The 24,301-nt window shown below is 36.2% G+C and overlaps 1 protein-coding gene across 2 annotated transcripts in view; it reads right to left on the bottom strand.

Moving 5' to 3' along the window:
- Positions 1-24,301, bottom strand: part of MLLT3 (MLLT3 super elongation complex subunit) — a 114,353-nt gene that overhangs the window by 288 nt on the left and 89,764 nt on the right. For both annotated transcript variants that reach the window (XM_065740614.1, XM_065740616.1), the window contains 6 exons: positions 17,551-17,629; positions 12,927-13,059; positions 11,242-11,341; positions 8,278-8,349; positions 7,000-7,071; positions 1-1,707 (listed from right to left, as the gene is read on the bottom strand). The exon at positions 1-1,707 is cut by the window's left edge and continues 288 nt beyond it. In XM_065740614.1, coding sequence (XP_065596686.1) covers positions 1,576-1,707; positions 7,000-7,071; positions 8,278-8,349; positions 11,242-11,341; positions 12,927-13,059; positions 17,551-17,629 — 588 coding nt within the window. In that variant the 3' untranslated portion in view covers positions 1-1,575. The remainder of the gene's footprint in view (positions 1,708-6,999; positions 7,072-8,277; positions 8,350-11,241; positions 11,342-12,926; positions 13,060-17,550; positions 17,630-24,301) is intronic.

Here is a 24,301-nt window from a genome sequence, read left to right as displayed (position 1 = left end):
TTTTTTTTTTGTCCTCTTTTCTCTTTTCAGCAGAGGTTTTATTTTTTATTTATTTTATTTTATTTTATCAATTAGTGTTTAGTAATTAGAAAGGTAATGATTTCATCAGGAAACCATCAGCAATGTGACAGCGCCAAACTGTTGTGAAACACTTCCTCTTATTTATCATGCATGAACAAGGATTCCCATTAAAAGAAGAAAATATAGCATGAAATAATACTCATTTTTATAGAGAAGAAATCCTTCTGGAAGCACAAGCAGGTTATTGAACAGATAGCAAAATCTGGGAAGTGTAAGAGAGACATATGTATGTGTGTGTATATTTATATATGTGTGAATATGTGCATATATACACACACATATATGATATTTATATTTATTTATTCCAACATGTAACTGTATAAGAACCATTTTTTTTTTATTTTCAAATAAAAGTTTTTAATTTAGCAGTTGTAAAACAAAACAAAACAGCCCCACAAACAACAAAAACAAAATCCCCAAACAGGCTAAGGAGACCATTTACTACATGAACAAACAAAAAAATGTTATGTCAATAGTTTTACGGTAAAAAGCAAAGGAGTGCAGAAACTCAAAGTAATAAATAGCTCCAAATTAAGAATTTTCTACAACATTTCCTTAGAAGACAGGACCAGTACTTCTTTAATTATGATCCTGCAGAACACCTTCACTCATATATATTTAATTTTATAACATTAAAACAGACACAAAATGCAGACTGCAAAAAAAAAAAAAAAAAAAAGGGAGAAAAAAAAAGTCTGGATTCAGGACAGTATACATAACATTTTTTTTTGTTAGAAGTCCTAATGGTTTATTCACTAAGGCTAGACAGCAAGTCGTATGATCCTATTTGGTGCATTTTCTACCATGACCAATATCAGTAAATGGATAGAGCAAGGACCTGCAGTCCAACCTGCCATGGTCCAACCCACTCTGGCAGACCGGGAAAAAAAAGAAAAAAAAAGTAGGACCATCATTTGGTCCCTCACTTTGCATCTTGGTTTCTGGAAGTGCAGAAATGAAAATAAGACTGCAGTGTTTTCATTGTTTAGAGAAAGTCAGCAAGAAGTGGGATTTCAACATGAATAAGGTTACTAGATTTTTTATGAGACTGAATCAAAAAAGCATACATGGAATACCACTATTTGCAACATCTGGTAGTGTCATTCAGTGACTCACTGACTCTGAAATACATGTATGCAGTAATAAATAGATCAGCTATGCAATAAGGCAGTGTGTTGAACATGCATTCATCTTGTGGACTGGAACACCACAAAGAGATACATGATACCATACACATTCATTAAGACCAAGTTTTTTTTGTTTGTTTTTGTGTGTTTGATTTTTCAAGGCTATCCAGGTAAACTCTTCCAGAGCATTTCCTTGTTGAGAAGAGCAGTCCTCTGAGTCTTGTCCTCTTCTTTATTAAGAGATGATGACTGGCTTTAATGAAAAATAAAGCTGAACAAGGTTGTTTTGTTTTTCCCCCATTTTGGTTGTATCTTTCTTAATGTTTCATTTAGAGAATAATTTCTGATGCATCCAGATGCTGACTCCTCAGGAGGTTCCAGATGTTTCCAGATAACTCTGCAGTTTTCGGACTGTGGTTTTGTCCAGTGAGCAAAGGTCAAAGTCAAAGGTTGTATTTGTGATATGAAAGTGTCCAGTTTCCTCTATAAGATTTACTATCTGAAAGGAAAGAAAAGATGCACTGAAAATTTCAGTGGTATCACACATCCACTGAGCTTATTAACATGCCTTTAAGTATCATACAAATGGCAAAACAAATCTACTTCTCTAATACTCGCATATTAAACCATTACCCTTATCTCTGTCTGACACACAAACAAGGTGAAGACTACAGTTTTTATCTTTTTTTTTTTTTTTTTTGGAGATCATCTGTCACACCAGTCCAGCAATGTTTAAAGAAAATCTTCATATTTTTAAGGTCAGTCTTTACAACACAAAAAACAAACACACACACACACACACACACACACACAAACTCTTCTAAATACGAAACAAAACAAAAAAAACCTAAAACGTAAACCATGCAACAATAACAAAAACCAACCACCTTAACAACAAACTACAATGACAAGTAAAAACAAACCCGGTAGATCTCTATGGAATATGTGCTCTGTGTTTAGCTGACAAACAAATTACTTTAGAAAATAACTGCATAAACCTTTCCACAAGCAAGAAAAAGAAAGAAATCCTTACAGAAGCTAGTCTAAATTAAACAGCAACAAAGTATTCAAGAGCTCTCACATCTAATGTTATCTTGTGTACTAGTATTTTTTCTTCTCACATAACATACATACTTTTTGGGGGATTTCTTTAGAAACAAATCAACCATGAAGGACCCATACTAATGGTTTAAAACCTCTGGTGACTACTTAACCTATAATCACAGTTTTCATTCCAAGAAAAAACAGAATAGCTGTAAGGAGTTCTTGAGAAGAACAGGAACTGAAGCATCTTATCTACGATGAAAAGCTGAGAGGATTTGATCAGTCTGGAGGAGCGAAAGCTCAGTATGGATCTGATTGATGTATTTAATATTTAAATACCTGAAGGGAGGGTGCAAACAGGGTGAATCCAGACTCTCTTCAGTGGTGCCCAGTGACAGAACAAGAGGCAATGGGCACAAACTAGAACAGTGGTTTCTGTGTAAACACTAGGAAATGTTTTTTCTTGTGATAGTAACAGAGCACTGTCGTGGCTTGCCCAGAGAGGTTGTGAAGTCTATCTTCAGAGACCTTCAAAAGCCACCTGGACATAGGTCTGGACAACGTGCCCTAGGTGGCCTTGCTAAAACAGTGGATTAGGACAAGAAGATCTTTAGAGGTTTCTTCCAAACTCAACCAGCCTGTTAATTCTGTGAAATCAACATTACGTATACAAGTTGTGCCTTTCTACAACTTTCAACATTTCGTAGACTCTTAATCATAGTCTGTATATTTAAAGGGCTCATATTTAACACTGAATTTCCTGTAGTAAGTAACTCCACATATAATATATACCAGGATGTTCAGCCACCTAAATATAGACTCAGCATCCTGGAAAGCTGAAGCATAATTAATCAAACCTGGCTAACATGGTGCCAACACTATAGCTATTGACCTCATTTCTACATTCTAAGATACAGATATTCCAAGTGAGCGCATGAGATGGCATCCCATTCTGAGAAGAGTCTCTTGTTAATGGACTGACAATATTGTTATTCTGCTCCATCCCTCCAACCATCTCTTCTGTGCTCAGACTAGGCTTTGTATTTGCACCCTTCCATTTGAAATCCATATTGTTCTAGGGTTTCCAGATACACCTCCACTGAAACGCTGCTGCTAAGTATTCTTCACTTTCTTGAGCTGTATTACTCTGATGAGTTTAGTTTCCAGTGATGAATGAGATACCTATTCATTCATGGCTAACAGAATATACCTAAAATGATAAATCTGGAAGGAATATTACACCTTAGAAAAGAACTGAATGTTTGAATGAACTGTTTTATATAATGAAATGGGGAGGGAGCAATTATAACAAGATGAAGGGTATCTTTTTTCAGCTCAGACCACAGAGAGAAGATTATGCTGATGACAGATTAAATAACTTCATGTATATTGTTAAATATAGAATGACACAGTCCAGGGCAGATTAAATAGAATGGAAACAAGAAAACATTTACATGTTACAGTAGAAATCCCCCTTCCCAATCACTGCTTTCTACTTTCCACAGCCAAGGAAAAAAAAAAAAAAAGTCAAATTTGCTTTGCAGATGCCCAAAATCCTGAAAGTACAAAGGAACAATCCTCCCCTTATTAACACTTCATTTAAACCTGTACCACTTGGCTTTATTTATTTATTTATTTTTCCATATGGGAATTTTTAGCTTACACTTGAATATTTCATTTGTCCACTTATTGATTAATTGGTTCCTGTAACGCTTTTCCACCTCCTACTGTCCTACAACCAACATGAGAGAAAAATTCAAGTGGAATACAACTGATTTTTTTACCAACAGCAAAATCCTATATGTATCATTCTTACTTTAAGGCACTCTCTGAAGCCTCATTTAAGACAGAAGCTGATGAGTCAGTCCAGCCTACTTTTATAAAGTTAGGAATCTAATCATAGACTTGGACCCCAAATATCCACTGTGTGATAAATAACTAGCTGCAGAAGTTTACAGAAGCTGTGGCCAAGAAGACACAACTATGCTGAACAATTCTATGCTTTCTTGCATTTCTGTGGAAGAACACCTTCAAAATCCCCGCAGCAGTATACTTGATTTTAAGAACAAACACTAAAGTGTTACTATGTGTAGCATTGTATATTTAAAAACCAACCAAACAAACCAACCTGGTAAGCACTTCTTATTGATTAGGTTCCACTTCGGGCTTTTAAGCCCTAGACCAAAGGAAATACAAACATTTTTAATATGTCCTTCATCCCACTCTCACAAAATATAGCCACTATGTCAGGGCAACAGACTGAAACCATAGTAAACAAGACTGAAATGAACCCCAAAAGTTTTAATGGATGTATAAAAATATATCAAGATAAACCCAGACAGCTCAATGAAAAACATCTGCCTGTGTGCTCATGAAAGAGGAATTCGTGAATTACAGTATTAGCATTTGCATCTTTGTGCTACTCAGAAATATTTGAAAAAGAATAAAAGGTTGAGATGAGTTGCCATCAAGTCTGACAGTTGCAATCCTAAAAACACAGCATTAAAATGTTATATTCAGAGAGCTTAGGCAACAATATTTCATTTGCTTCTGGTGGAGTAAGCTTTGCTTTTCTGCTGTAATGTACATCTCTGTTTACATAATGTTTCTCCTGCTCAGTTTCATCATTATCCATCACAGCGCAACTATTTATCTGCCTTTAAACAAGCAAATGAGTGTGTGTGTTTAAGGAAGCTGAAGTGCAATTAAAGACAGTCATTTTTCACGTTATGGAGGGTTTAAGCCATTTGATAGTTTCCAGACCCGCAAGCTGCCCCTTGCAGAAAATTTGTGGGAGATAGCTGCCATCTGAAGTTAAGCATCTTGTAGGCATGAGCAATGTAATTTTAAGCAGTGCTGCATACTCTCAATTTCTTCCTTACGCCTGTACTGTCTAGTACATTGGCTTCATGGAGATTTTTCCCCAGATGAAGATATACTTTCTGATGCATCAAAATAAAAAGGCAAAGCCTACCATAAATCTTGTTTTCTTTCACAGGTCGTGATAACACCATCTGCACAGAAAACACAGATTGGGGAGCAAGCTTCAGAAAGCCAAATTTGAATATATGGTACATATATGGTATATATCTGATTTCAGTCTTAATCATCCCTACTTTTTCACCACAAATGATGAAGGGCAAATAAGATGCTTAATCACTGTAAATATCATATTCTGTCTTTACAGTGAAAGATGGTGGAGAGAGTGCTTTTTAAAATGTAATTTCAGACCAATTAACACCAATTAACACAACTTTTGGTGGATTAATTTTTACTTCCTTTAAAAAAGTATCTCAAAGAGAAATATCTCTCTTGAAGAAAAGCCACATTCTCAAAAAGATACATTTTTGTCTCAATTTCCAGCTCAAACACACTCCTATCTGATGTCACTATAGACTCGGTAATTATTGAGATAGCAAAAACTGTCCACTCCTTTTCATAACCCTCACCAGTTCAAGTAGAACCTTTGAGTTCTTTGACATTACAATTCCTTACAATCCTGATTGATATCTTCATTATTCTTTGTCACAGACTTCTGTAAAAATTCCCTAAAAATCTGCAGGTAGGACTCTGACATGTGCAAGAGATTTTCACCTGCTCCAACAAACTGAAGATACTACAAACATTGCTTAGCAACACACACTGCTGCTGCCATTCCACTTCAACAACAAAATTATTTTTAAAACTCCTGCAGCTAGAAGCGTGCTTTGGTGTTAAAAACAAACTAGTCTGTACTGAAGACAGTGAACGTGGGAAACAACAGCATGCTAAATATGAAAGGTACCAAATACAGGATGAAGGACACATAAGTGTACATCATAAAACACAAAACCTGATATAGCCATCAGTATTTGTCTTTAACTAAGATTTTTTTTCTGATCTTTGCAAACAATATTGAGCCTGGACTAATAGGCATTCACAAATTATTGCTGAGGCTTACTAAAACATTTTTTTTCAACACACTCATCCAAGTGTTGAGAAATTGGATGAGTGATTGCAATCATTTAGAAGTGGTAAAAATTTCCATATTTATAACATGTCCACAAGTGGCATTTAAGTCTGAGAGATATAATATAACCATCTGTGCTACAATTACATCTGCTTTGCTACTACGCCTTTATTGCTTCATCATCACTATTTGAAGTCCAATGGTATCTCACAATGTCACCCAAAACAAAGAATAAAAGTTGTTACTACTGTGTAATTTGTAAATACATTTCAAACATTCTTAGTTTGTACTTTTTTTTAATTTTACAATTTTCAATGTTTCAGAAGACTCAAACTTTTTTTTTTACTTTTTTTTCCCCTACAGAGAGATTGGCTTTAAATTCCATGTTTTTTTGTTAACCAAAAAGTGCATCTTTAACAGTACATTTGAAACAAAACACCTGTCCTTTTCAGCACAAAAGCAACAAGATTTTTTATCAAGCTATGGTGCACAGATAAATCTATTCACATATCCTGTTTTCATTTTAATTGGTACAATAAGTTGAGAAACATAAAGAGAAAAAAAATAGACAGGTTTTTGTTTGCTCAAGTTTTAATCATGCCATTTAGTGTGGAAACACAATTTAAAGCATATCTAAAAAGTCCCCTAAGCTACACTGAAAGTGTAATGGGCAGGAAATAGATTATACAGGCTTTAATGCTATCAAATTTGATTACCGAGATTTAGACGAAAGAGAAAAAAATGTGACTTCACAACTTCAGTGAGCACACTGTGATTTTTCATGAGAGTGCTCCTCACCTGCTGCAGTACATGTCTCTCTCTCAGTGTCATTAATCTTCTGTGGAGCTCTACTAGTTCATCAAGATATGCCTAGAAACAAATCCCCCCCCATAAAGATTGTGTTAATGAAGACATAGCCATGTATTTCAAAGAATTCAGATACAAAAGGAAATTTTACTTTACACCCTCCTTAATCTAGTTTTTCTTACTTAGCAGGCTAGTTTTCTTCAGCTTGATACAACCCACACTTTTTTTTTTTTCTTTTGTGGGTTTTCTTAGATACTTTATGACACTGAAAATTTTAAGCTAATTACATTTTAAGGGGAGAGCCAACTTTTCCGTTTGGAAACTAGGTTGCCCCTCACTGTGGAAGCTATAACAGAAAAGTATGTAACAGATTACAGTTGCCCAAAGATCATGTTTCCCAGCTTCCCATGTAAGACATAAGACCAAAGTCTCACAATTAATTTCCTCTCTTCCTCTAAAGTTGAGTAATGGATTTTCTGCATCAACACAGAGACATAAGGGCAGAAAGGTAAAGAACAATTAATCCACTAACAATTTTTACTTTCTTCATTTCTGGGACATCAAACATATCTCTCTACCCAACTATCAACTGTCTCAATGAGCCTGATGCATCAAACACCATGTTTCTTTTTAAGCATGGGGAAATATGGCACCTAGCTTAAGAAAATAAAGAAGTCTATGGATCATAATGCTGAAAATCTAGCAATAGATACTGCAACACTGGTCTTCTGCATCATATTAGCATAAAGAAAATACTACGTTATACAAAATTTAAGAGGAACTTGTCATCACTGGGAAATAACAATGTTACGCATTAAATCACATTGCCGTTTCCCAATGCATACACCTATGAAATGATTCAGTAAATTGTTTATTATAGTTGTATATTGACTAAATATACTACTGTAATACTACTAATACTACTGTAAAGATTCCTTTCAAAAAACATCATTTCATCTGAAAAGCACAGTGCAAATTCACGCAGAAGAGCAGACAAAATAAGCAGTACATTCTCATCTGAGCACATTCTTATCTGATGATATCTGGTAGATCACTATGTGTACTGAGGAGAAGGAAAATATTTTCAAAATAGCATAGAAGAAGGAACTATAGGAAAAAGAAATAAAAGAGAACAATCTCAGCTTTAAGGAATCCAGAGCAAAGATGTTGTAATGACAGGTTTTCACTCTAACAAGCAGCATTTTGTTTTCAGTAAATATATTAATATTGCATTCTAGGATAATTTATTGTTATTTCATTGCGATTTACCTTATCACAATCACCATTCTTTATTTGTTTATCAGATTTGTTTTGCTTTATTGGACTTTTCACTTCTAAAATCTGAGGAAAAAAAGAAAATCCAGAAAAAAATAAACACATAATTGGACATAATTACATACAAAAAAAAGTTATCTTATAATAACACAAAGAACATCTGAAAAAAAAACCCTCAAAACCAGACTTTTCACTACTTTTCATTTAATTTAAACAACCTCCTGTATATAGACATGTATGTTTCAGAAAAATAGCTGGAAATGCCAAATTGATGGATTGGAGTGATACAGACGTAATTAATCTTTAAAAGAATTAATTTCATGTTATTTAAAGCCTTATCAATATTTTTCTTTTTGCATCTTTTCCTTGCTGGTAGGAAAACAGTTCTGATTTTGCAGATGCAGAATCATGCTACGGGACCCTCTACCACCTTTGAAGTGACACATATCAGTATATTTCCCATGAGTAGTTTTCATTCATGGTTCTTGTCTTCTACAGTTGAGATTCTAAAACAGCCTTTGAAATGACTGCAAGAGTTTTAACTGAGAATATGAATTACTAGAATAGTTTGTCTTGCAATGTAAAGCAGAGCCAGTTACTATGACATAGATGAATAAAGAATGCTTCATCCGGTACTGAAGCACAATTAAGAACATGTCAACAAGCAACAGAGCATCTTGAAAATTTTAGGACTCAAGTGAAGAATAATTTGAGGAAATAAAACTGTAGTTTAATTTCTACATATACAAAACACATTTTCTGAAGCTAAAAGTAGAGTTATTGAAATACCATGTCATTCCTAGCCTGCAATACAATCAGATCTTCTATAAAACAATAATAAAAAATACATGATCAAAGATGACTGAGACTTTCTTTTCACACTTCCTTGTAAATAAAACCAACATTAATAGCATCATTTTCTCCAAAACCTCCTGAACAGTCACAACACAATACAAAAATGGAAATAAGGACTACAAGAAAAAAGGCCTTCTAGACTACCCAGAAGCTTCACTGACAGCTATCCTAAAATTCCTTCCAATTTCTACATCACTTGGCATGAATGGCTAGAATTGTATATATGTTTCTTAGGATGATCAGCAGTGTAAATACACAATGGGCAGGCAGAGACTTCCCCACAAAGAGAAAATGACTGCAGGTCTGAATTAGGTTTACCTAATGATTTACTTAGCCAAAAGTGATTCATGGCCAGAAAGCAAAACATACTTTTCTGAAGAAAAATCCCAGTTAATTGATTCAACACCTCTGGGGCTATCCCAGTGTAGGCCAGTGGAAGGAAGTGTCTGGTCTTAAAAAAATGACCTCTAGGCATGGATCTAGTAACTTTTAGATACTTTTGAGTTTAAACAGAGAAAATTCTTTGACTTAGAAACTCAGTAAGGACATACTGCATTTGAAAAAGTTGCTTTCTTACAGTGTTCTTAATGCGTAATTAAAACAGAACATCTTGTTTAAATGAGATAAGGCGCTAATCATTCTAGAAGACAGTTACAGCAATATTAACTTGTTCTCAGTCTTTTTATTCTATAAATGGACTTACTTTAACACAAGCCTAATTTCGTCATGCAAAAGAATAATCCTAGCAAGCAGTCTTACGCAACCAAGCAGAGACTTAATTGCAGTTATGGCCCAGGCAATTTGAACTCTTGTAATGCAATCACAGAATCCTCAGAGTTGAAAGGGACCTTTAAATATTCTATAGTTAAATGCTTTGGAATGAATAGGGACATCCACAGCTTGATCAGGTTGCCTAGAGTTTGATCCAGTCCTAACCTTGAATGTCTCCACGGATGGGGGATCTACTACATCTATAGGCAAACTATTCCAGTGCTTCACTACCTTCACTTTAAAATACTTTTTTCCTTATATCCAACCTAAATCTCCCCTCCTTGCATTGGGAATAATATCTCCTTGTGTTGTCACCGCAGACCCTGCTAAAGAGTCTTTCCTAATACTTCCGTTTCAGATTCTCAGCTCAGTTTTAAAAATGCAAGGAAATAATGAGACATTCCATTTTAGCTAGTTGACAACTACTGTTCGGAGCACCTAGATCGGCAAGTTATTATATATATATATATATATATACATATTAGACAACAAAAAGGAAAGGAACATGGAATACCTGACTGAGTGAGATGTTGCTTACTATGAGTTACATTTATGGACTTAATTATATTACCTCTTTAGAAGTACACATCTTCATTAAACTGCAAGCCACAGATACATATTTTATTTTTCTTGTGTTTACTTCTCAGTAAATGCAACATTCCATGTTGCACTCTTAATGGCTTGTTTCTTTTCAGAAAGAATATATCTAAATAAATTGAAACTTATGTATAGATAACATTAGAAAAAAAGAGAATCTGTGGTGGATAATAAGAATGCTTTCCCATCATGGATCCTCCTTCCTTTGCTAAATGCCTGCTACATAGGTTCTTTTTCCCCTCCAAAATATATTTGAATTTAAGTAACATGAATAATGCCAGCTTTTACTGAAATTGAGAACTCTTTCTGATAGTAAAGACTACTAGAATAGGAAAAAAAACCTTCCATCTTCAAGTCAAACACCAGTGAGGGAGAGAGAAAAAGTGAAATAAACTCCTGAGATTAATCCTATCAATTTCAACTGTGTCTAATGCTAAAATAAACCAAAACCAGTATGAATTGTACAACTGATGTTGTAAAACCAGTTTAGATTGTTTATCTTATCAAGTTAACTCATATGCAATGAACACATTCCTTAAAAAACACATAACAATGATAATTTGCTCTTGAAGTATTTGCTAAACCAAGTATTTCTCCATCTCCTGGAAAAAAAAAAAAAGGCTTTATCATTTTTCAGACTAAGTAGCATCATTTAAGTAATCAAAGTATTACATGAGTTCCTTAGGTGCAAGGCATTCTCCACGTGAGGCTTGCATTTATGAATCCTGACTTTACCTGGTTGCTGTTAGCTTTTAATAAAGGTGGTGCTGGTTCATGATGTAGTGGTGAGGAAGCTGAATTGCTGTCACTGTCACTTCCATCACTCAGACTAACCCTACAGAAAAACAGAGGGAAAAGATTACACTGCCAATCAAAGGGCTGCTTACAGGAGTGAACCAAGCTCACATTTTGAGGGATTATACGGAGAATAAACCCTTTACTATGGACACTATTATTATATTATTATAATTAATAGATATATTATTGATATGATATTATTATACTCTCACTATTATTCAAAGTAACTTGGAAAAGTGCTGCTCAGTAGCACAGAGGCCTCCAAGTAGAGAAGCATTCTGGAAGAAGTCCAGTGTAACGTGGCATCCTTTTCTATGGGCTGAGATGACACTGTCCAGTTAACAATAGCTAACATTTAGAGAAATGATTAAATATTTAAAAAATTAACCTGATGTTTCCATCATTACTGGAATGAATCTGTATCTCAGCCACATTAAAGGGAGATGATGTTTTTTCAGAAAATTTTCTACTTTTCTAAAAGCCATACTTCTGTTTGGAAAATTGTTTCAATGAACAATCCTTTGTTTCTTGACATAAATAAGATTATCTTCCCTGGCTAAAATTTAAAAACTTGGTATCTCAGGAAAGGCCATGTAAAAAAGCTGATATTCTGGTCAGTCTTCATTTGCTGAGAAGCAACAGGGAATATTTGCTAATTGGAACTAAAAAATATAGCTACTGAGGATAAAAAGAAGTTAATAAAACTTAAGGCTATGTTTCTCTAAGAATTGGAACAAAATAGCTACACTGTCATTAAGCTGAGCCTAAGAATCCTTTATAGAACATGAACTGACATGAACTCTCAAACTGCTAGACTTCTTACCATGCTACTGAAGTGTACAAGAGAAGCAGTTAGCTTTCACTAATACCTTCCTATTACTTTCCCCATTTAACCAGCTGCTGACAGATTGCTCAGGTGCTACGCGCCCACAAATGGTAGAACAAATAAAACGTTTTGGATCAGATAAAGCATCCACTATGAAAATGCTTGAGGGATTCTGGGATTCAGGTTTTCCATAACCTCCAGCAACATGCAGAAAGAACTTCCAGCTGCCTGAAAAATAGCTTTTGGAATGCCCTCATGAAATTGTAGCGAGGAAGCAGAACCATTTTGTAAGAAGTAATTTCTGTGACTGATGATTGCTTTACCTTCTGTCTGCACTTTTAATTATTATTTACTATATGCAGCGCAGAAATTGCTTGGAATTCAATTTCACTGATTCTGATCCAATTTAACAACCTAAACTAAAGCTGGTAAGCAGAGGGGTCATGAAAATGAGACATTATGTACAGACTGGCTCATTCAGCAATTAAAGGACTTAATTTTCTCTCTTATACCAGAGTGTAATTACGACTGCTCTCTGAAGTCAAAGGTGTGAAATAGAAGTCAGATTAGTGTGGTTCATCATATCAATGTAGATTTGTACAGAGGTTGTACTGGGAATGGCTAATCATAACAGTTTTTGTTTGTTTGCTCTTTTACAATCATATCCTTGAAAATAAGAATCTAAAAACTCTGTTCACTTGCTACTCAGCACTCCTTGAGAACAATATACTTCACTCCACTAGTAACAAGAGAAATGTTTTGGCCATCAAACTATCTGCAATCACAAGACACTCACCTGCGACTCCTGCTTCCTCCCCGTGTATTTACCGGTGGCTCCAACTCAGAATCATTATCATTCTCATCTGGTTCCTCTGACTCATCCTCATTATCATCCGAATGCAGATCTTTCATTATAGACCTCAATGGACCTGAAACAACAGAAACAAACAAACAAAAAAATAAAAACGGGCAAATGAAGTTCACTTTGCAGTGTTCAAGACAAATTACCCAGCTTTGTAGACAACAGAAAGTGACCTTCCCAGCATGTTACTAGGAGGGGAGAGTCAAATATTAAACAAATGAAGTAATGCACTGGGGGCTTATGCTGATGGCACTTATTTATGAATCATTTATTTACATGAGCAACTCAGTAAGCTTCAGGAGACTTACTCTTGACAACAAACTGACTTGTGTTCAAGTGTTGGCAGGTTTGCGCCCCTGGAATATAGACGGAATAAATAAAATACTATCATAACAGGCATTTTCTGTGCATGTTTTAGATTAGGATAAATGTACCATTGCTGCATTATAATTATTAGAAGCAAGACCATTTTACATTGCTAAGTTTTATTTTTTCTTGGTTTGTCAAAAGGTATTACACGCCAGTACTAACTACAGATCTACAGGGACCTACTTGTAGTGGTAAATTTGTTAGGTTAATCCACATACTGAGAAGCAGAGACTAATAAATCATTCTGACTGTAACTTGTATTGGTGAAGGCAATCTTTGTCTTCCTGGTTTTGACATATTTAGATTTAGCAGCTCCCTTTATTTCAAGGTCAATTTCAGGTCAAGTAAGCACTTTGCTGATATTAATACATTAAAAAAAAGGAAAGAAAAGAAAAAAAGCTAAGGAATGGGCAAAAACAGCTTAGAAGATTGAAACAAGCAAGGCTGATGTCACAGATCATTAAATTCTGATGTACAGCACATCTGAGGTGGAAAACAGCAAGTACAAGCAACAGTGATGGCTGCAGGAACAGCATTTACTGTTAGGATTCTGTAACTCCCCGAGCCCAGGAAACACAAGTACTAAAGTTAATGAAGTAAGCCCCAGTGCTTTCCAAAGGGAGATGAACTTTTCCACTCTGTATTTGCTAATGGTGGAACAGAGCCAGGGAGTGTTATCTTTGGTCACAGCCAAAAGAACAGATATCTCTCTGCCTGATCCCTTAACACTGAACGTGCTCCCCTATCACACAAGGAATAACTTTGTTGATTACACAAAACTGACACAGCGCAGGTCAAATAATTTTGACCAGTTTTGCACAACTGACTTCAAAGCCACTGCTGACGGTGGTTTACCACTAAGGCTGCACTAGAAAATTTGTAAGTTGAGACAGTTTGGTCAAGGTTTCAATAAGGTGTTTGCACACCTTGAGATTGAGTGGCTGCAGGCATACATGGTGCTGCTGGGTGGCATGGTCCATGCTGCTGTGCACAGACCACAGGAAAGATAAGGTACACAGAATTCTTGTCCATACAACTACTGCTGATGCACAGAACCAGCTGAGTTGTGCTTCATTTTCAGTTTCTGCTTTGGTATCAGACAAACAGTGCTCAGATATTTGCAAATTCTAACTTGGAGTCTGATTATTTAACCACCTGACCCCTTGGAATAGGACTCTCTCCTTCAATTTTAACAGTAGCAGTAGTGATTTTCAATTTTTGTAGTGATTTTACTACTAGCAGTAGTAGCAGTAGTGATTTTCCCCTGAAACAGAGGGAAGAAAGCACTCTCAAGTGCATCTGCACAAGGCTGAAGGAATAATTTGCCTATTTCAAACTGTTGCAAAAAGCATTCTTATGGGAAATTTGTCTGTTAGGATGAGAAAATGAGAGACAAGGAATAGGGGGCTAAATGAATTGAGGTAAAGTGTAAGAAAGGAACACTAAACCACAAACATACAAAGAAGGAATATACATTTCAAGACGGATAAAAAGGAAGAACATATGAGTATTTTCACAGTCTAACCCTAAACTAAAAAGGCTAGTTTCCTTACAGTGCAAAGAAATACTAATAACTTCTGCTGAAATTCAGCTGAACATAGTAGTCTTTTTCTGTCTGTTTTGGCAGCAGAGACGTCCTGCTCCAGTCCATAGGCCAAAGTCAGCTCTTGAGAATGCATTCATCTCCTCTCCTCAATGTACAGGCAGTAAAAAATTACAGAAAAAAAGCTAAATTAAAAAAAAAAAAGTGCATGAAAGGAAAGCATCATCAGGCTCTTTAGAAAAGAGCAGAGAAGAAGGACAATGACATGGAAGTTAAAAAAAAACAACCCAAACCTAATTTGGTAAAAAATATCAAGCATCACTTAAGAATAGTTGACCTCGCACTTGAGACCAGCACATAACTCAAAAAAAAAAGGAAACTGGTAGCTGGGCTGGCAGTGAGTTGGAAGACATTCTAAACATCCGACTTTGATTTTTTTTTTTAAATAGAAGGAAGAAAAACAGCACATATTCAACACTCTCCCTACATAGCCTGCCCTCCCAGGTTTGAGTCAATTCATTATCCTTGGCTATGTCTGTTTTCCAAGTACAGCAAGAGGGCCATTTTGTCTTGCTCTGTGCATGGCAACAGGCTTGTTCTTCTGTCCTGGAGAAAAAGGACTCCTGACAAACATCCACAACTGATATCTGCAGGCATTCAATAACTGGCCATCCCAACATGCTTCCACTGAACGGAGAATCTGGTCTGCAACTCTGAACAAGATACTTTGTACCTAGGTGGCTGACTTCAGTTGGCCTTTTTAGCAATCTGCAAAGCGTTAAACTTTAAATCTCTTGCTTTTAGCACTGGTAGTCACACTACCATTAGTATTTTGCTTCTTGCTAATGCTTAATTTACAACTTTTTTTTTTTTTTTGAGAGAGAGTTATACAAGCTGTTCTCTCCAAAAAGGTCAGACTGGCTCACAAGAAACTGAAAACCAGGAGCTACCCAAGAGAAAATGTTCTCAGCAAGGAATTCAAGTAAGCCCTAAGGGTAAAAGAACTAGAGAAAACTTCAAATGTTTACCCAAAAAGTGGTGAAAAAAGCTCATCTTGCAGTAGTTCTGACACTTGAGTGAGCACCTGATTCTGAACAAAAAGGAAAAACAATGACAGGCCTTGTAAGTTTTAGTTAGAGAATAAAGCATGGGTTTCCAGGAGAGCACAATATATACAGGGCAAACATACCACAGTATGCCTGGTGCTTCACTCCTGGCTATACAAATACACAACCTGGGCAACAGATGTTTTTAGTTAACTGGAACTCCCAGTAAGAAGCAATAATTGCTATTTACTGTGACAAGAAAGCAAAGAGGTATGTAATACATGCACTTTAAAATAGTTCCCATCAGAGGGAAAATCTCCAATCTGTTCTTCTGAAGTACAGAAATGAAAGACAGTCTGTGATTTGCCTTACATATGACCCAGGAGAAATAGATGAATGCAGCTTGCTCAGAAGAAAACGTTATGTCAACAGGTTTTTCCCCCAAATACAGTAACCTGACAGGAACACTGGAATGGGTATAAAAACCTGCTGGCTTGTCAAAGACAGCTCACAGCACTAATAATGTTTTCATGACTGCAAAAGTAGGGTTTAAGCAAGAAAGGGTTTTGTTTAGCCTTCATTATAAATCAAATGCCTAAAGCCAGCCATCAGCCACAGTTCACTTCAGATCTTGCTTTCTTTCACCTGCAGTAATGCTGCCAGAAACACATTACAAATTCAGTACCAGTCACCTCCAGAAAAGCAGCAGGACAGATACAGATCATACACAGACCTTTGTAAAAACAAACTGTCTGCCTGAGTTACTAATGTATTTTCATAACCTTAAAAGCAAGTCAACCATTGAGGAACATAAATAGATAAAACAGATGCAATTTTAATTAGCCAAAAGGCTGGGTTTTCTTTATGCTTCCATATCTAAAGGACAAAACAAAAGCTGATTAAGAATGTACCAGTTGTGCAAACTTACAAATGCAGGGAAAAAAAGCCAAGGCAAGAACTAAGTGGTTTAATACATCGTGTATAATGAATCTCAGCTGATTCACAGAAAACTTCCTCTGGCAAGCTCTCTCAGAATAAGATTGCATTTCTTTACTGAGGTCAGAGTAAACTGTAATTATTAGCCAGAAAGCCAAAATGCAAACTTAATGTTAACTTAAAATCTAACCATATTCTTCCCTGGTCATGCCTCCAAAGGAAATACTGTACGCCGTTAAGACCTGCTGATAATATAGAAATATCATGACTCTACGAAGGGGTCCACATACGCATGTCCTTGCATCACACACTGGAAGCCTAAGCAGGGCTCCAGATGGCAATGCAAGTGCCATGCGACATAACCCTGCAAGAGGAAACCTTCAAGAAGAGAAACCCTTTTGGGTTTAGCGTAAAAACTGACTGGCATATATCTAGTGCTTTAGAACAAATATTCTTTGTGCTTTTTTCTTAGACAGACACACATCTTCTCCACTTTTATTTTGCCCTTACAGTCAGATTTGGAAACACCTGAGGAAAAGCCTCTAAAGAAAAACAGTGGCCAATGCAGCCTGTGAAAGTCAGCAGAAAAGTGATGCCATCAGCTTGTTTTTATTGGCTCCTTCACTTCACACATTCTTTTCAATTTTTTTTCCTTCCTGGGTACCTTGTTGTCTGCTGTTTTGAGATGGTGTAAAACTGGAACTGGAACTGGAGCTGGAACTGGCAGGACTGGGCTGTTCAGACTTAAAAGAAAAAAAAGAAGAAAATAAATAACATCATAATAAACATTTTTTTGCCCAAAATACTTACTACTAGCTATTGCTTAAGGCATACTATGAAAAAGATAGAACTTCTGAAAAGAACAATACTTTCAGATTTTTCCTCCAGGTGCCAGCAACCCAGACAATATAAAAATTACTAAGCACTCAACATATTGTATATACTATATAACATACAGTGCTTTAGTAAAATGTAAATCTCAACAAAAGTTAACCATGTTTGAGAGGCTTTATAACAGATTGTATGTAAGGCTACTAAGCCCTTGCCATACCGCAGTTACTACAAAATTACCCAAATAAATAATGCTTCAGTGAAATATAAAAAGGGAGAAAGACATGAACAGATCAAGCAGAAAGCTCCAAGCAGTTAACTTCCTTTGAAAACAAGTCTTAAGAAGAGCAGTTTGATTTAACTGTTCTGCTACTAATTGATTTCCTCTTAACGCCAATATTTTCCTTATATAGTAAGGCCCTATAAACTGCAACAGTGATTAAAACAGAAAGACTGCATTCTTACACAGGAAAATTATTCTAACTCACAGAAAACTAGATTTTTTAATCTCTTTAGAATAGTCATTAACATTACTCCACATGATTTTATAAGCAGTTACATACACTGTTTTCCACTGCTGTTTAAACAATATATATTTTTCCATAAAATTCATTAAAAATTCTTAGACAAATTAATCAATATACAGTTCTATACAATTTTTCCCGTACTGTCTATGGCTTATGAACATTGTTCTAATAATTCCTGCCTCCCGCAGGAATGCATGCCTCCATACACTTTTTTTGGTAGTAATGTTAGGTTTTAGGCATGTACTTGCACACACAGCTGCTTATATGAGAGAAGAACAAGTACTGTATATGGGCATAGAGAATGCTAACAGAGAACACAAAACAGGAAATGTCCATACAGAAATTATAGTGAAACCTGAGGCAAGAAGTAATGATTAAAAAATCTACTACTGAAAATAAAACCTGCTTAATTTTCAAAGTGTATAAAGTCTCATTGCTATGAATTGTTATCTAGGTAAATCAAGGATTTCTACCTCTCCTTGCTTATACAATCACCCTTGTGATTCCTCTAGAACCAAATCCTTGTAAACAATAAAAGCAGTAGTATCCAATCACAGTTGTCTTCTCTCCATAAAACAATCTATTGTTGGCTTTCATAAGGAGTAGGCAGATTTACAGCATCTTACTGCCTTTTCTCACACCGAAAGATGCCTCTCTGGCCGCAGAATGTTAAAGAAAAACATGATTGAGACCTACTCTCCTGAAATACACACAGCTTTCACAAAAACACAGTCAAAATATAAATTCTAGACAAAGAATTATAAATCGTTAAGGTTGGAAAGACCACTAAGATCATCTAGTTTAACCATCAGCTATGACTGCAAGGGTATACATCATTTGTATACATGTGAACCAACCATCTGCTGGGAGACATAACCCAAACAACTATGAAATCCCTTTCTGACTTACAAGTGTGATTCTAATGCAGCTGACATGATGGGACCATTTTGGAAGATATGACAGTATCACATGACACTACTTAAAAAAAAAACAAAGTAATTTTCTGAAACAATTTTTATACCACCTCAATTTTCTACAAAATCATGTATTTTTACCACCTGAATTTCTGAATTTAGCTGTAAAATAAGTCTGATGACATGACACAGATTGTACTGATAAAGAAAAAGTGTTTATGTAAATTTCAGACATTACAATTCTGGAGACTAATTTCAGTCTTATAGCTGCAGGTTACTCAGGCATCTGGTTTGTTCATAGCAAAATTACTGTCTGACAGTCGTGAGGTTTCCATTAACTGATTTTTTTCCTTTATTAATAATTCACATGAACAGTAGCATATATGAAATCCATTCCTTTCTTTTTTTTAAAAAAAAGTTCTAATGCCACAGGAAAAAAAATAATTGCACAGATGCAGAGACATTTACTTGTAAACTTCACTTTTATTTTGAACTAGTCTAAAGAGAGGGAAAAGGTCTGATCATGAAATTCCTGCTAGTGCTTCCTCTCAGCATTATCTTAAGAAAAAGGATCACAAGCAGGAATGGCTGTGAATAAATATAGCATTGGTATAATACCCTTCTGATAAAATTTCCTCCCCACTCAAGAAAGACCACTTTGAGAGGTCAACCCATGGAATCTGCCAGCGAACCACAAATCATCCCTTCTCTTTTGAAAAGGATTCTTAATGCCACTTGAAGCCATTATTTCTTTAAACTGTTCCACCTGAAAATTTATTCCAGGCATTCAGATTAGCATATATGTTAGAAAAGTTGCTGGAAATGAAACTTTTTTCTGCTCTGAGAAAATCAGGATGCAATTGCACCTGAAGGATAGTACAGACAGCTGATTTTAGTATGAGAATGAACATCATTAAAAGACCTACCTTTCAGAAGGAACTAAAAATATTCCTTCACTATATAAGTCTGGATTAGTCCCTACAGCACTGACACTTCTTGTTACCAGAGGGTATCTTTTGTCACTTAACCAATGCTTTTTGTCAGCTTTACAGGATGTTATCCCAAAGGCTTAGGTATTTATAGCTTTATTCTCTTCAGTTTTCTGCTCTTATCCACTAGTTACTAATCACCAAGTAGATTTTTTTAATGGATCTGAAATTAGCTGAAGAGTGTCCTTCAACAATAGAAACTTAAGACAAGACCATCAAAGAGCTTTTGTAATACGTCTTTTTCCTGTTTTACTGGTTTTCTCTTCCTGCAGACAAGCTAATGAGAGTTTGGACCCAAACTGCTCATTAGTGCAATGACCTGATATAATTTATTGCACTCAGTTTATACCCTTTTACTGCTCTCACACTGATGCACAGGAGACACTAGCTTCTTTATTAGGCCTGACTGAGGGATTCTGTGTTTTGAAACTGGCAAGAAAAGGAACTACTCTCTGGCTCAAGTTCTCCCTGAAAAGGTACTTTTTTGACCAGTTCTAAATCTCCTGGCTTCAGTTGGTTAAAAACATTTTTATTTGTTTCCACAAATAGGACAACAATTTATTCTCAAGCAAGAAAAAAATTCCAGTAAACTCACCTGTTTATGACATAGCATATAAAAGTACTTTTTTGGTAATGTTTTATGTTTATTTGGAATCATATAACAATGTTAAAGTCCATCATTTAAAGCTCTTTGTTCACATTAAAAATAGAAAACATCTGTATCTGGGCGACATGGGCTTTTCATGCCTTCCTCTTAACTACTGTTAGAGGACCTTGCATACTACTTCATATCACAACACAAAACTAAAATCTGCAGAAATATCCTACATGCCATCAGCAAGTCTACATATTTACTGCTTTTATGCACAACAGTGTTAAGATAGAGGTTTCCCTGTGCAGTACATACTGAGACATCTATCCACTGGAAATCAGAGTATTATTTGCATTCACACTTTGCCCAAATCGAGCTTCTCAGGAAAGGGGAACGCTGCCCTAAGACATGCCCTCTTCTCTACAGAGTTCCTGGACTTGCAACTTCTACTGCCTCAAAGGGGCCTATCATCAACCATCAGTTCAGCTTTCAGGAGAGTAATCTCACTCATCTGTAGCTCAACAGAGAGAACAGCAGAGCAATCCCACCTCATGTACCGAGTGCCCACATCTGCCACAGCCAGGGGAAGACACTATGTCAGTGTCCAAAATTCTGTAAGCCCACACCTGTCAAATTCTCTACTACCACATTTCCTCTCAAGCAACTGTAATTGCAATTAACCTGCCAGGCAGGGTAAAACTATTCCAATAGTTTACAGATTACAAGCTGTCAACGGTTTGCGGGACAGTTTGAGCCGGTACCGTGACAATTGAGGCAGGGGACCCACGGGCCCACACCCCGGGGAAGGGGGAAAGGGAAAAAGGAGAAGGGAGATGGGCCTAGGAACAAAACAGCGGCAACAATCTGAGGAGGAAAGCTAATTTACTAAATAAGATATCAGAAAGGAAAATAACACAATATAATATAATATAATTGGAATTGAGGCAAATGGATCAAATAAAATGAGCAAGAGAGAGAGTGTCCGATAAACCGAAGGCCTTACGCTAACGCTGAAGGCGGACGGCTGCAACAAACACCCACTGCCGAGCTCGGTCCCGAAGGGAAGAGAGAGTCCCGTGACCGCAGACAGTTTTTATCTTTCCCTCTGAGCGTAAACACGTAAGAACGCAAAGCATCGCACAGTCCTCTGGGGAAGGGAGTTCTTCTCCTCTTCTGAGACAGGCATACCTGGAACTATCGATGATCCACGGAGCTGGAGCATTAACTCTTTAACTCTAAATGCACTACATGATGTTATGATGTGGAATACTAGTACCAAAAATCATAAAACCATGACACAAGCTCACAGAAAAGATGGGGACTGAGAACAGGAGATTGAGTAAAAAGTTGAATTAATTCCGTTCTTACAGAAAAAGAAATATTTATTCCTAACTATGATATTTAAAGAAACAAAAATTAATGGGAAAAGTAATTTGAGGTATAACATTTTAACAGGAAATGCCAGAATATTTGTTTTGGAGAGAACAGGCAACTAAAACAGAAGCTGATCTCTCAATAATAATAATAATAACAACAACAACAACAACAACAACAACAACAACAACAACATACAAATTACATACCAACAGAACCTTCTCGTTTATGACTGTGTTATTCACAGAATCACTCAGGTTGGAAAAGACCTCAAAGATCATCAAGACCTAACCATACAACCCTAACTCTAACAACCTTTGGCTAAATCTGAGCTGCCTTAATTATTTATAGCCTTATTTCTTAAAAAAAAAAATCTCAATGAACTGATGGGGATGAGGCTATTTGTCAATTAACTTGACCCTGAATCTGCTACATAAGCAATACAATTCTCCAGGTAGCCAGGATCATCTCTGAGAAGAAAATAAATAAGCAAGAGAAGCTCACTGTGAATATAATCCACAACACGCAACTCTGGAGATATTTTGCTCTAAATCAGAATTACATCCTACCATCAATAAATAATACTAACATTCTTTAATTCCAGAACCTAGAAATATTTCACAGAATTTGTGAAGTCTTTTGAAGGAGAAGAATACCATGAGGTGAATGCTATACAGGTCAGAATAAACAATGTTAGAATTAATACATACTTCAGAAGACAGAAGCAGAAATCCAGAGAGTGATTGCTAGTCAGTTTCTTCTCAAAGAATGGCAATGTAAAGAATACTTTTGACAGCTTTCCCCTCTGCATAAGACTCTTTACAGAACTGCAGGGGATGGAAGGGACCTCTGGAGATATCCCAGTTCAACACCCTGCTAAAGTAGGTTCCCCACAGAAGGTTTCACAGGAAAGTGTTCTTAAATATTTTGAATATCTCTAGTGAAGGAAACTCTAAAACCTCCCTGGGCAGCTAGCTCCAGTGCCCTGTCACCCTCACAGTAAAGCTTTCCCCTGTGTTCAGATGGAACTCCCAGTGTTCCAGTTTGTACTCATTACCCCTTTTCAGTGGTACCCAGCTGACATACTGGACAAGAAGCTGTCTCCAACCTCCTGACACCCACCCTTTAGATTAAACATTAACAAGACTGCCTCTCAATTTTCTCTGGGCTCAGTAGTCCTGGGTCTCTCAGCCTTTCCTCATCAGGGAGATGATCCAGGTCCCTGATCATCTCTGCTGGACTCTTTCCACGGGATTGCTGTCTTTATTGAACTAAGGAGCCCAGACTGGACACAATATTCTAGATGTGGCATCACCTGGGCAAAGGAGAGCAGGCAGCTTTACCTGCTGCCATGCTCTTTTTAATGAACCCTATCCGTCTAACATACTTAAAATAAAATAATAATAAAAAATTCATATATTTTGCAGTACAGTGCACAATGCAGTTTAAAGGATAAAGTACTAATTACATCTCTTGTCTGTAGGAGTATTTTTGCTGAAAATATCTCAAGGATATTATTCCTGAAAGCATATGAAAGCATACAGAAAAGCAGGCAAAGAAGTACAAGCAGCTGAATACTGGTTTCCAAGTATACCATGCCTACAAGATATTGCATAAAGTTGAAATAAACCAAAAATGCATACAGCCACATGAGTGTGAACATGGTCCTTAATATAGCTGAAAGAGACTGAAGGCAAACTAATGCAAGCTCTTGTTAGATGACCCCAACCAACAAGGCTAAGAACTCTGTTCTAAAGGTGAAGAAGGTATGCCTGTTAAAAACATGGTTATATGAAGTCCTGGGCATCTCAAAATTGGAACTAAAAAAATCTGTGTTTATCTGGACCATATTTTCCCAGACTTGTATGAAAAGACTTCAATATTTATGAAGTGTTAACACAGTATGAAGAGCACAATATAGGGAAGCTAACAGCTTTACATTCTGTTCCAATTCTGAACTATGCACATAAATTGAATTACGAATTATAAAAAGAAAATCAAATATGGAGGCTTCTGATGAAAGATGAAGACATTCTAAGTAAATCTCCTGTGTAGTGAATTCTCTGCATCTTCAAGCTCAGTGTCACAAAAGTCCTGGGAGTAAAGAATGGTGACCAAATCTACATTCATGTATATACAAAAGGGACAAATTAAGCTAGCAAGTGATAGTCAAGAGCTGATTTTCTAG

The sequence above is a fragment of the Cyrtonyx montezumae genome, unplaced genomic scaffold (assembly GCF_038088225.1).
Source record: "Cyrtonyx montezumae isolate F1298 unplaced genomic scaffold, pur_monq_1.0 scaffold_29, whole genome shotgun sequence".
In the NCBI taxonomy this organism is placed as follows: domain Eukaryota; kingdom Metazoa; phylum Chordata; class Aves; order Galliformes; family Odontophoridae; genus Cyrtonyx; species Cyrtonyx montezumae.
This window is presented reverse-complemented; position numbering and strand designations above follow the sequence as displayed.